Source organism: Rhincodon typus, unplaced genomic scaffold (genome assembly GCF_021869965.1).
Source record: "Rhincodon typus isolate 14 unplaced genomic scaffold, sRhiTyp1.1 hic_rhity00001764, whole genome shotgun sequence".
In the NCBI taxonomy this organism is placed as follows: domain Eukaryota; kingdom Metazoa; phylum Chordata; class Chondrichthyes; order Orectolobiformes; family Rhincodontidae; genus Rhincodon; species Rhincodon typus.
Genome location: NW_025967402.1, coordinates 1 through 12,814, shown reverse-complemented (window position 1 = coordinate 12,814; position 12,814 = coordinate 1). Strand labels below are relative to the sequence as shown.

Genomic DNA, 12,814 nt, shown 5'->3' with positions numbered 1-12,814 from the left:
GTTTTAGAAATTATGTCTAATACATTTGTAATATCTACTTCCATTTATTTTAGTACCCTGAATAAGGCTATCAGATCTCAGAGGTTTGTCTCTCAAGTTTCTCAATTATCATTTCTAAAAATTTATATTGAATGCAATAAGTTCCCCTTTATTTATTCTTAGGTCTTCTTGTGCATTTTGTCATGAACATTGAGCATTCTATGTTCAAGCATAGAAATACCAAGCCAATGTGCAGCACAAAGCTTTTCAATTCAACTGTAATTTTATTCTGCTTCAAGGTGACACTTCCTATTTAACTATCCATAACAGCCAATTTTTCATAAAATTTAACGTGTGCTTTTTCTTAAATAAAGAGGTGTATAAAATCATGAGGGGCATGGATAGGGTGAATAGTCAAGGTCTTTTCCCCAGGGTAGAGGAGTCCAAAATTACAGGGTATAGGTTTAAGGTGAGCAGGGAAAGATTTAAAAGGTCCTAAAAGGCAACTTTTTCACGCAGAAAGTGGTACGTGTATGGATCGAACTGCCAGAGGAAGTGGTGGAGGCTGGTACTATTATGACATTTAAAAGGCATCCGGATGGGTATATGAATAGGAAGGATTTAGAGGATATGGGCCAAATGCTGGTAAATGGGACTAGATTTATTTAGGATATCTGGTCGGCATGGACGAATTGGACCGAAGGGTCTGTTTCTGTGCTGTATATCTCCCTGACTATAAAGGATAAATTTGGAAATTCATTACATTGATTTTATAATGCAACTGGTGGAATATTGGTTTATCTGCAGACTATTTTTGAGCTTGTTAAGGGATGGCAGCATATTCGTAATGTTACTAGTAGTCTGAAGGTCTTGACTGATGCAATGGAGCATGAGTTCAAATCCCAGCATTGTGGCTGGGCTTGGGGGTGGGGATTTAAATGTACTTAATTAATAATGCAACCAAAATACAATGGTGGTTCCATTCATAATGATCATGAAGATACTGGACCTTTATTTAAAAAACCATCATTCACTCATGTCTTTCGGGAGACAAAATCTGCTCGCCACTCCTAGTCTGGACCACACGATTCTAGTTGTGTAGAGATGTGGTTAACTCTTAACTGCCCTCTGAAATGGCAATAATAAACCATTGAGGTGTACAAACTGCTATGGGAAACAAACACTCTGGGTGTTATCTATAGTGCACTGACTGCAGGTGCTCATGAGGTGGTTCACCACCAGCTTCTAAAGGGCATTTAGGGATGGGCAATAAATACTAGCCTTGCCAGTGGCGTACACATCCCAAGAACAAAATTATTTTAAAATAATTGTTTAGACATTTGGTGAATCTGTACTCTTAATCCAATGAATCTTTTGGTGAATCATTGTTAAACAGTTTGTAATATGCCCGAGTCCATTCACAAAGTTTTAAAATATTTCACATGTTCTGGATTTTCCAGCACGTTTGCCTTCCTTCCCTTCATCTCCAGCTTCAACTTCTCCATTTGCTGCTGCAGAAAGAAAAAATGAGAGAGAAAGATCTCAGTTCCATTTGTGATCACTTGATAAATAAACTCGTTCTAAAATCATTTGAAGTGCCAACTTCCCCTTCTGCAATATGACTGAAATATAAAGTATGTTATTTCTCGCCCATTCCTATTTGCCCTCAAGAAGCAATGATGAGCTGTCTTCATGAACCTCTGCAGTCCAGGATTTTAAACATACTGACAGTGTGTAATGACAATATAAATATATGTCAGGATGTTGTGTGACTTTCAGAGAAACTTACATGTAGCGGTATCCCATACACCTGGGTAGGAGAGATCATGGATTAAGAATGTGCTGTCCAAGGAGCCTTGGGAGATTGCTAAAATACAACGCACCAGCTGTAGAGGGAGTGAGTGTTTAAAATGGTGGATGAGATACCAATCAAACTGGCTAATTTGCCTTTGCTAGTACTGAGCTTCTTAAATGTTGTTGGATCTGTATCAATGCAGATAATTTGAGACTATTCTGTCACACTCCTGACTTCTGCCTTTTATATGGAAGACAGGCTTTGAGGAGTCAGGATGTAAGTAACTCGTAATCAAAATCTCCATCTCTGGCCTATTTTTGTTATTGCAGTATTTATATGGTTGCGTAAGTTAAATTTCAGGTTAGTGGTTGATGGTGATGGATTCATCAATGGTAATGCTGTCAAAGGGAGATGGTTACATTGTCCCTTGTTACCTGGTACTTGTGTAGTGATAAATTTTAGTACCCCTTATCAGCCTAAGCACGAAGCTTGTCCGGTCTTGCCTCACATGGGCGCACACGCTTCAATATCTGAGAACTGCAGTGGCACTGAACACTCTGCAATCATCAAACACCCCACTTCTGTCTTATTTTGGAGGCAAGACCATTGTTTAGGAAAATGAAGATGGTTGGACCCAGCACATTACCAGAGGACTTCGTATAGCAATGTCCTGGGAGTAAGATTATTGGCCTGTAACAACTACAGATAAACATCAGGGATGATGTCAACAAGCAAACAATTCCCACCCATCGCCTGCCCACCTCCCAGTTGCTATTGACTTCAATTTTACTATTTTCCTTGATGCAGTTAAATGCTGCCGTGATATCAAGAGCAGAGACTCTCAGTCACTCGTTGACACTCAGTTTGGCTTTTGCCAGGACCTGACTTCAGGCATGGACAAAACAGCTTGAACTCCAGAGACATGGTGAGAGTCACTACCCCTAACATCAAGGCAGCTTTCAACCTTGGATGACATCAAGGAACTGGACTCAATGTGAATTGGGGTGGGATTGCACACTTCACTGACTGGAATCAAGGCAATAATGAGGGCAAAGTAGCCCTGCTGGAAGATAAATGCAGTAGTATTAGACAGCCTACAGTCAACGACATTTTCCATCACTTTGTTGATGATCGACCATAGACTGGTGGGGCAGATTGGATTTGATTTGATCCGCTTGTTGTTGACCAGATAATGGACGTATCTGGGCAGTAATTGACATCCTGTGGTAGATTCCAGTCTTACAGATGCACTAAGGGAATGGCTTGTTCTGGAGCACAAGTGTTCAGTAATGTAATACTAGTTGGGATGTTGTCTGGATCCAGTGCATTTAGCCATTTCTTGATACCATGTTGAGTGAATCGAATTAACACTGGTGAGACTGCAGAAGGTCAAAATGGTTATCGCCTCAGCAGTTGAGGTTTAAAAAATGTAACAAACCCATCCACCTTGCCTTTTACACTGGCATGCTGGGATCCTTTATCAATGATGGAGATATGCTTCATGTAATTTCTGCTTAGTTACTTGTTTAATTAGTTAATTGTCTACCACCCTTCACAATGGATGGGGCAGGACTTAATCTGATATGTTCATTGTGGAATTCCTTAGCTCAGTCCATATCATACAAAGGAACAGTATGCAAGAGAGTTCATTGATTTCCTAATTATAACAATAAGTTCCAAGAAATGCCCTGTGAACAACTAAGAAGCAAAGTGGAAATAGAAAGCAGAGTTGTTTAGTTTCCACCTACATTTCAGCTCAGAAAACACAGAAAATTTGAACAAGGGAAAATAAGCAAGCTTTCCCGAATGGACCAGTTTGTTGTTTGGCAGTTTTTTGAATAAGTTCTTGTGTTTCAACAGGTCCCTGCAAATAACACAGAGACAATTGCTGAGTGTTATACATTTTTAAGGTTACAGAACTGAAGACCAGAAGAACATACTGTATTGGATTGAACAAAACCCATTGCTGGTGGTTCAGTGTGGCCATTTAAAAGGGATTGCAGAAAGGAATCTCTGGGAATCCTGTGCCATCAGAATGGATGTGACCAGAGTGAGAGATGGTCCACTGACGTGTGCATTGTTGATGTCAGGGAATTTGGATGGAATATAGCTTTTAATGAATGCAGTTTAAGGGCCATAACTGTTGGGTTAGAAGTGAGAGATCCAACAAAATAGATACCAATTTGAAAGACTGTGAAGCATTTGTGCAGGAAATATTGCAAGTGCTTGTAATGACAATGGCACATTACTTTGTTGCATTGTAGTTCAAGTGCAATTAACTTTATTTTAAATATCAATCACTTGTTAATGGATGTGTGAATCATGATGATTTTAGATAGGTTTAAATGGACTATAACAAGTATTATAATGTTCTAAAACATTAGTTAGGCCACAGATGGAATACTGTATGCAGTTCTGGTGCCACACTATAGGAAGGATGTGATTGCACTGGAGAGGATGTAGAGGAGATTCACCAGGATGTTGCCTGGAATGGAAAATCTCAGTTATGAGAAGAGGCTGGATAGACTGGGTTTGTTTCTCCTGGAGCAGAGGAAGCTGAGGGATGGGGGTGGGATCTGATTGAGTTCTACAAAATTATAAGAGGCATAGACAGAGTAAATGGTGAGAATCTTTTCTCCATGGCAGATGTGTCTAAGACCAGACCGTACAGGTTTTAGGTGAGGAGCAAGTAGTTTAGAGGAGATCGGAGAAAAAACATTTTTTCACCCAGAGCGTGGTGGAAATATGGAATGTGCTTCCTGTGTGGGTGATGGAGGCCAGTACTCTTGCAACATTTAAGCAGCATCTGAATGAGTATCAAAATACTAGGGCATAGCAGGCTACGGACCAAGTGCAGGTAAATGGGATTAGTGTAGTTTGGGGTTCATTGGACGGCATAGACATAGTGGGCCGAAGGGCCTTGCTGTACATCTCTATGACTTTTAAGTCTTAGAATGTGAAAATTGACCACTGGGTTTCTTTCCATAGACATCAGGGAATTCAGTGTCTACAGACCTAATAAGACTTATCAAAACAATAATAATGTGCATACAACTCTTCTGATTTATGGCCACACCAGCCAGTTACCCACCCCACCCCCAATCAATTCGAAGCACTCCATCACTTTCCTGGCACAGTACCCAAGTGACACCCTACTCACCTGTCATTCTACTTCACTTTGACCCCAGTTAAGCTGCCACCCTAACTCCACACTTAATCTTTCACAGCCATTGTCAAAGTATCTAGCTGTGCTGATGGACTTTTAAATATCAGAATGCAGCAGACTGACTGCTGTAAGAGAGGTGCAGTTAGATTTCCCCTGACAACCCCACACGGCAGGAGAAGAGTTAACTTCAGGGACCCAGCACAATTCTGAAGGTGCTAGGATTGGAATTCCTGGCTAGAAAGACGAAGCTGAGTACTAAAAAAAACTGAGTAGAGGTCCAGTCAACAGTGACTGCCACTCCACAGAATATCTGGGCCATTAGCTCAGTAACTTGACCTTCTTAGTTCATTTACTCTTTGCATTTCCAAGTTACAGCTTGATATGAGACTACAGTAAATTTAAAACGTAGCTACAAATCCCAAAGTATGTCCTCATTTTCATCATTGCTAGACTGATGGTTTCCTTTACACTTTTTGAACAAAATAGCAATATGCCAATTCCATTAAAAACTAATCATGAGTGCACTCATGAACACAAGTCTTATTGGGACTCAATGGGCTTAAAAGAATGGTAAATTAAAGATTTACCTAAGATTTAAAGCCTAACCTTTCTTCACTGCCATTTCTTCTTCTTCCTTCCTTTGTTCTTCAATCAGCTTCATCTTTGCATCATATTCATCAGCTCGTAATTTCCATTCAACTCTATTGTTCTGGAGCCCCTCATACATCGGCGTTATTTCTTTATGGAATCTTGAAAATTCCTGTAAAAGGCAATGAGCCACTAAATAATCAGTTCAATGATCATGTAATGTATTAAAGTTTTAATAAAAAAATATATTTTATCGTGGTAGGGCTCTTGTGGCACAATGGTAATGTCTCTACCCCTTAGTCAAGAGACTCAGGTCAAGTCCCAGCTGCTCCAGAGGTGTGTCAGAACATGTTCGATCGAACACGTTAATTCAAACAATTAAGTTGTAATATAAATAAAATGTGGTGTAAACAAAGACCGAGTACTAAATAGTCCAATATAAAAAGTGATCAGGAATGAAAGGTAGGGGAAGAAAGGATGAAAGGTGACAGTTTTGATTAAGGAGAATATTTTAGTGCTGGAGAAAGTGGATGTCCTAGACCAATCAAAAATAGGATCCATTTGGGTGGTTTTATGCAGCAGAAGAGGTAACGTTGCATATGATGTGCAGCCTATCATCTCTTGGGGAAGCTGTCGAGCACATTTTCAGGGAAATTACAAAGATTGTGTGAAAGTTACAAAGAGGTGATGATGTGAGATTTTAATTATCTTAATATGGACTGTAATAGTAATAGTATAAATGGAAGAATTTTTGAATTGTTCAGGAGAATTTTCTTGATCGGTGCAATTCTAGTCCAGTGACAAAGAAGGCCCAGTTGGATCCATTTCTGAGGAATGGGTTGACTCAAATGGATTAAGTATCAGTGGAAGAATATTTAGGAGAGAGTGAATATTTTATAATAAGGCTCTGGTTGGTTTTGGAAAAGGACAAGGAGTAACCTAGAGTGAGAGAATTTATTTTGAGGAGGGTAATTTCAGTGAGTGGGAAATAAATCTAGCCTAGGCACATTGGAAAAAAGACTGACTGACAGAACTGCAAGGAAACAATGGGCTGCCTTTGGAGGGGTTATGGTTTGGGTACTGTGGAAGCATATGCCCACAAGAGAGAATTTTCAGTAGACCAGATAGGGTGGCACTAGGAACACGGTTTATCTTGATATATTTTAATAACTTAGACGTCAGTGAATAGGACATAATTTCAAACTTTACAGATGAGACAAAACTTGGAAATATGTGAACTATGAGGAGGATAGTGATAAAATTCAAAAGTCTGGTGAAATGGATGGACATTTCTGATGAACTTTCATGCAGAGAAGTATGGAGTGGTCCATTTTGAAAGGCAGAATAAAAGTGGGATAATAAAAAAATAAAATATTGTAAATATACAATTCTAAAGAGGGTGCATATGAGATATTTTTGCTTTATAAGTAGAAGCAAAGAGTAGATTACTTAATTATATTATGATGTATTTCTAAATGCTCTTCTGTGTTTATTTCTAATGGACTCTAACAGTTACATGTTTTATTGTCTTCCTCCCTTTTTGAATAAGCATGTTAACATTGACAGTTTTCTAGTCCTCTGGGAATTTTCCGGAAACTAGGGATTCTGAGAAGATTACTACCAGTGCATCCGCTATCTCTGTAGCTACTTCCTTCAATATCCAGAGATACAACCATCAGATCTAGGGCACCTATTCCCCTTTGACCCAATTTGCTGTGGTTTTGATGTTGTACACGCTGTCCCACTTTGGGTATCGTTACCTAAATACCTGCCCTGCCATGCTGCCTTATCATTTAGCTTTCCTTGGTAAGCCTATTCATCCCTTATCCAGAACCCTGCATATGGACCAGATATCCCAGTGACTGGCAGACTGTATCAAACAACAGTTTGTCCCATTGTCCACTCACAGAAGGCAGCATGCGTATTATACTCCATCGGCCCGTGTTTTCAAGCCCCAGAACTGTCCACTATTACTCTAATATTCTACAATTGGAATTCATAAAAAAATTGGCAGTGTGTCAAGAATAATACTGGAAACCAATTTATGATCATCAGTCAGACTCACTGTGTGATGCGTTTGTGCATGCTAGAAGCTATCTATATTAATACTCAAGACCCTATTTTCCATCAGCAAAAGAAATCGGTACATACATTGGACCTTTCTAATGGAAAAATAAAGGGATCATGGAGACTGCCAATGTCTGCTGCAATCCCACAGCTCAGAATAGGTGGTAAGAATGATTGGTCAAAGAACTAGGATTAACTGTTTTTGTTGCATTTTCATGTGAACCATTGCCCAACCACTCAACACCCTGCTCCTATCCTGTACGGGTTGGTGTGCCTTTATTTAAGTCAGTTTCTAATGTCCTAGTTCTGATGAATGCAAGGTGAAATGCTTTGACTTTTCATTTCCTTTTAGCAATTTCTAGTTGGTCTCAAGAGCTGGCATAAGTACAATGGGTCAAGTTGCCTCTTTCTGTCTGTCACCATTTTATGATTCTAATTCAGACCAGACAGAGAATGAAACAGCCTTTGTACTTACTTTGTACACAAAGGTACACACAAAGTCGATGAAACCAACTTGTAGCTTTGGGAGTTCATCTGCTTTATTTCTGTCCATCATTGGCTGTTTTTAAAAAAAAGCCAATTCTGTTAATAAGCATATTTCCTTAGATTAAGCTTTATTGATTGATACAACACACTATATTAAATTTTGCACCCTCGAAATTGCTCAGCTATAGCAGTGAAGTGTTCTTCATATTGAGTTCTTTGCCCCAAGGCAGATCCAACCCACTGTGCCACATGACACAATTTTACTCGCACTCTCCCTTACAGAAGGCAAGTCTGTGGCCAGCTGACAGGCATATAGGAAGGGTGTCCTGCAGGCATTACATGCACTGGATGTTGGAAAATGGGAATGGGAATGGGAATGGGAATGGGAAGAAGTCCTACTCCCTGCAGTTGCCAGTCAGTGTGGGGATTTCCGGCAGTTCCTGTTGGCTGTGCCAGCAGCGCCAGAGCTTGGCTGTGGGCACTGCCAGTACTGCAACCAGTCCCGGGGGAAACTATCTTATGAGTGGGGGTGAGAGTGTTTACCCACTATGTACAAATGGCACTACCCAAAGATAGTTATTCCCTTTTTATTCTTGGCTTTTAGAAGACGCCCACTACCATGTCAACTTTACCAAGGCATTTAATACATCTTTTATAAAACTCAATTGACCCTTAATTATTTCTATACATTGGGTGAATTGTATTATGGTGGTCAGTACAGGGTGAATAGGAAGGCAATGAACTGGGCATCCATTGCACTTAATGTGTCCCCACCGCCCGAAAACAAATCAAACTTGTAAATTCAAGCTTACAATAGCCCCACATGTAGGCACAGGCAACCCATCCTAAATCCAGCCCAGCCAGATCAAACCTCATGCTCTTGGTACCAATCTGATCCACAGTGACCATCCAACCAAATGACCCAGCCACTCCCCCAACCAAGGAGTCAAAGTTGCCATGGCAACATACAGCAAGTAGTAGCCTGGAGCTATGGATAGTGATGGTAGTGGCCCCAGTTTCTTTCCATTACATGCTGATCAAGCATTCCTCCTACACTTACCAGTGGCATATCTTGGCAGGATTTACAAGCCGATATTCAACCTGTTTGACTGCACCTACGAACACACCTTCCATGACCATCAGGTCCTGGAGTGGGACGTGAGTCCAGGGCCTCTGGTGCTATGTCAGTGATGCTATCTACTGCACCACCAAGACATCTTTCAGTATAGAGTTTTAAAAGTTTAAATATCCCCAGTCAATTCTTTTTGTATAATTTAAGACTAATTATCCAAATGTTAAGTTGACTTAATTTAGACACTCAAATCTTACTATAGGTTGTTGCTGTAAAACTGTTCGCTCCAGATCACCCTGCTCCCAGAATTCATTAGCAACCATAAGTGCAACCTGAAATGAAAACATTTTATAAAGGATAAGTGGAGAAAAATATTGAATTGCCAACTTGAAGATATAGCACATGGAGTAATCTTACATGGCTTTAATCAAGTATCACATAGCAAACAAAGGGCAGGTTGTGTCAAAATACTGTACAGACGTGCCTGATATGCAAATTCAAGACCTTTTAAAATTTGCATTAAAGTATTTGACTACTTTTCTAAGAAGAACCGAAAGCATGTTATTTTTTATAAACCTAAAGATGCTCAATTTCAGTAAAAGTAGACTTTGACAAAACATGGGTTCATTTGTTTCTAAACATTTAGAAATAACAAAATGCATCATCTCAGTATTTGTAAACCATGCCACAATAAAATTAGACAGCTCTTCATACACATAACTTTGTCTAAATTATAAAAAGATTTGTGAAATCTCTAACATTCTATGAAATTCTGGTTTATGAAGATTAAGTTTTCATTGAATAAGTTCAAGATAATTATTGTTTTGAATTTTGTTCTATCATGAATTTCCCCTAAAGGCACTGACATCCATCTAATCAAAGACAGACGTTGAACCCTGTTAAAACACTTGAGAGAAGAGTAAATCTTTAAAATAACTGCGAAACCTCAAAACAAAATAAATGTAAATACCTTTCCAAGAACTTTTCTTAAATGCTGAAATTCCCAATGCAAATCATTTGATCATTTAAGCAACTTTAGTAATAACTTAAAATGTAATACTTTGTTCCCATTGTCTTTTCAAACTTATGCGATTGTTTTGGAGAAATGTGTAATGTCACCCGAATAGACGTTAAAATCGGCATTTTTGCTTACCTTGCTTTGTACTTCCCATGGCTTAGTAATGGCTGACAAGTCACATCCTGTCATCATCATTGCCCTGCAACAGTTTGAAAAGGTATTAGGATGATAAAAAAAAAGTCATTATCTTTTTAAAATATTCTGAACAATAATAAAAATATATTAGGAGTAAAATACATACATAACAATTTCTTTCTTGGTTGGGTCAGAAGAAATATACTTTATGGCTTCTTCTTCATTCTCTATTTTTTCAACATGGTCTACAATTTTTTGAAACATTGTCCTTTTCCTATAAGTATTTCAAAAAATATGTTGTTAAGATAATCTGTTTTTCAATTCAACTCCATTTAATGTGTCTTTGCTGAGGATGACATAGTGTGCAGTATAGACTTCTTTAAATCATAGAGTCACTAGGTTGGAGAAGAAAACTATAGTTCCCACCAGGTACCAGCCAGCTCTCTGTAGAGCAATCTAGTCAATCCCACTCACCTACTTGATTATTTTAGTTCTGCAAACTTACTTCCCTCAAATCCCCCATTCAGTTCTCTGTTGAAATCAGTGATCATTTCCGATTTCACCACACTCATTGCCAGAGAGTTGCAGGTTATTACCATTTGCTCAATAAAAAAGTCCATCTACAAAACTTTCCCTCTGTCCCCATCTTGTTCTCCTTTGCCAAAAGTTGAAATCTGTATCTGTTGTTTCTTGTCCCATCAGCTAAAAGGAACAGCTTCCCTTTGTCTGCCTTATCTAAATCTGTCATAAGCTTGTACATTCTACCAAATCTCCCCTCAACCTCCTGTGCTGTGTCCTACACAATAGCTAATGACTGTGTTAATTACTGTCACTCCTGTTATTGAGCAGACCTGCTGGCCACTCACTGTGATCCAAGATGAACTTCATCCCCCGTACTATCAGTCTTTCTGCTTTTTTCAATGTTACAGTAGCCCAGCATTCCTATGGAATGTAGGGACAGGAGTATGTCATTTAGTGCATTAAGCCTGTCCTGGGATTCAGTGAAATCATGGCTGGTCTACAATCTAATGACATATACCAACCTTTCTCCCTTATTCCTTAATACCTTTATTTAACAAAAATCTACCAATTTCACTTTTGAATTCCACAACTGATTTAGTATGAACGGCTGTTTGAGGAAGACTTCTACCATCTTTTGTATGTTTAAGTGTTTCCTAATTTCACTTTGGAAATGACTGGTTCTAAATTTTTTTAAAGAGTTTGTGCCACCCCAACCCCCCTCATTCATTCTAGTCCGAGGTTTCCCAACCAAAGGAAATAGTTTCTCTCTGTACATCCTATTTGTTCCCCTTAATATCTCAAACATTGATGAACACCTTTATATTCCAAATTATAAACTCTAGTTTGTGAAATCTTTTATAACTATTCAGTCTTTAGAATGCAGGTATCATTCCAGTAGCCCCGCTGTCCACTCCATCCAAGGCTAATCCATCCTTCCCACAGTGTAGTGCAGAACTGCTTACAATACTTAAAATGTGGTCCAACTCATGTGTTATAATCTTGTCTTCAACCTGCTTCTATTCTAGTCCCCTAAACCTAAGAGTCAGTGTTCAATACCATTTAATATTGTTTATACTTCTGTGAAATCCATCTTCATAAAACTTTCTAAATTTGTGCTGCTCATAGCTCATCTGTTGTACACAGATCCGTCTTGTTCCTCCTTTGTGACTCCATTCTCATGCTACACCAGAGTTTGTGGACTATGCTTTAAATTCATCATCTTATCAATCCTGAAAAAGACTCAGTTCCACTTCAGTTAATTTGCCCACTTTTGTGCTACCTCAGCCTCTCCATCACTAACTTGAGTATAGGCCGTAAGCATTTCCAAACTGTTCCAGATCTTGGGAAGAGTTCGTTATTTAGCTGTCAAGCCGATGCTCAGAATGTTTTAGTGTCCTCAGGATCATTCATGAGAATTTTTTTTAAATGTCGTAAAAATACAATATTCTACAATGTCCCATCACCTGAAAATGTTGCATTTGCACCACCTAATCTAATTATTAGTGTATAGCAAGAAAAGGTAACAGAAATGAACACTTACTTGAAATACAAGGCCAAGTCGGTTGCAATTATTGCAACTTCCATTAAATGGATGACTGTTTCATATTGACGTTGATTCAAGTTCTGAAAAATGTTTATGCTCTGCCATTGTAAATAGAATGGGAAACAGGAATATTCAGATGTGAATTCACTAAATATTTAAAATATATATACAAAACTGCACTTGTCTTAAAATGTCTTCTAAATTATTCAGTAATGTTTGGCATACTGACCTCATCCTGAAGTAATGTTTTACTGTATTCAAGGTGATGTCTTTCCAAAATAGAAGACCCATGTAATCTTGCTAGAGGTGCTTGTGATCTGTGGAGGAGCTTTATTTTAATGTGTGGTTTAGAATTTAAAATATGCTTTCCAGCTGCTAATTTTGTTCATCAGTAAATGAATAGAGTATCCATGGCAAAGATCATGATCAAGTGTTTTGGAGAG

The 12,814-nt window shown here is 38.7% G+C and overlaps 1 protein-coding gene across 1 annotated transcript; it reads right to left on the bottom strand.

Annotated features, from left to right (window-relative positions):
• Positions 1 to 765: 765 nt before the first annotated feature.
• On the bottom strand, positions 766 to 12,682 carry LOC125481335 (cone cGMP-specific 3',5'-cyclic phosphodiesterase subunit alpha'-like). Its single transcript, XM_048592768.1, has 8 exons — positions 12,601 to 12,682; positions 12,369 to 12,469; positions 10,473 to 10,580; positions 10,307 to 10,370; positions 9,411 to 9,485; positions 8,071 to 8,154; positions 5,547 to 5,700; positions 766 to 1,490 (listed from the first exon to the last, which is right to left on the bottom strand). Exons 2-8 carry the CDS (start codon positions 12,410 to 12,412, stop codon positions 1,408 to 1,410), a joined length of 612 nt encoding a protein of 203 aa, XP_048448725.1. The 5' UTR covers positions 12,413 to 12,469; positions 12,601 to 12,682; the 3' UTR covers positions 766 to 1,407.
• Positions 12,683 to 12,814: the final 132 nt, after the last annotated feature.

Excerpts from the sequence above, each read along its gene's own strand:
- LOC125481335 (XM_048592768.1), bottom strand. The coding sequence starts at position 12,412 with ATGGAAGTTGCAATAATTGCAACCGACTTGGCCTTGTATTTCAA. Across the intron at positions 10,581-12,368 it reads GACTTGGCCTTGTATTTCAA|GAAAAGGACAATGTTTCAAA; the intron begins GTAAGTGTTCAT and ends AAATACTTATAG. Across the intron at positions 8,155-9,410 it reads TTTTACAGCAACAACCTATA|CCAATGATGGACAGAAATAA; the intron begins GTAAGATTTGAG and ends TTTTAAAAACAG.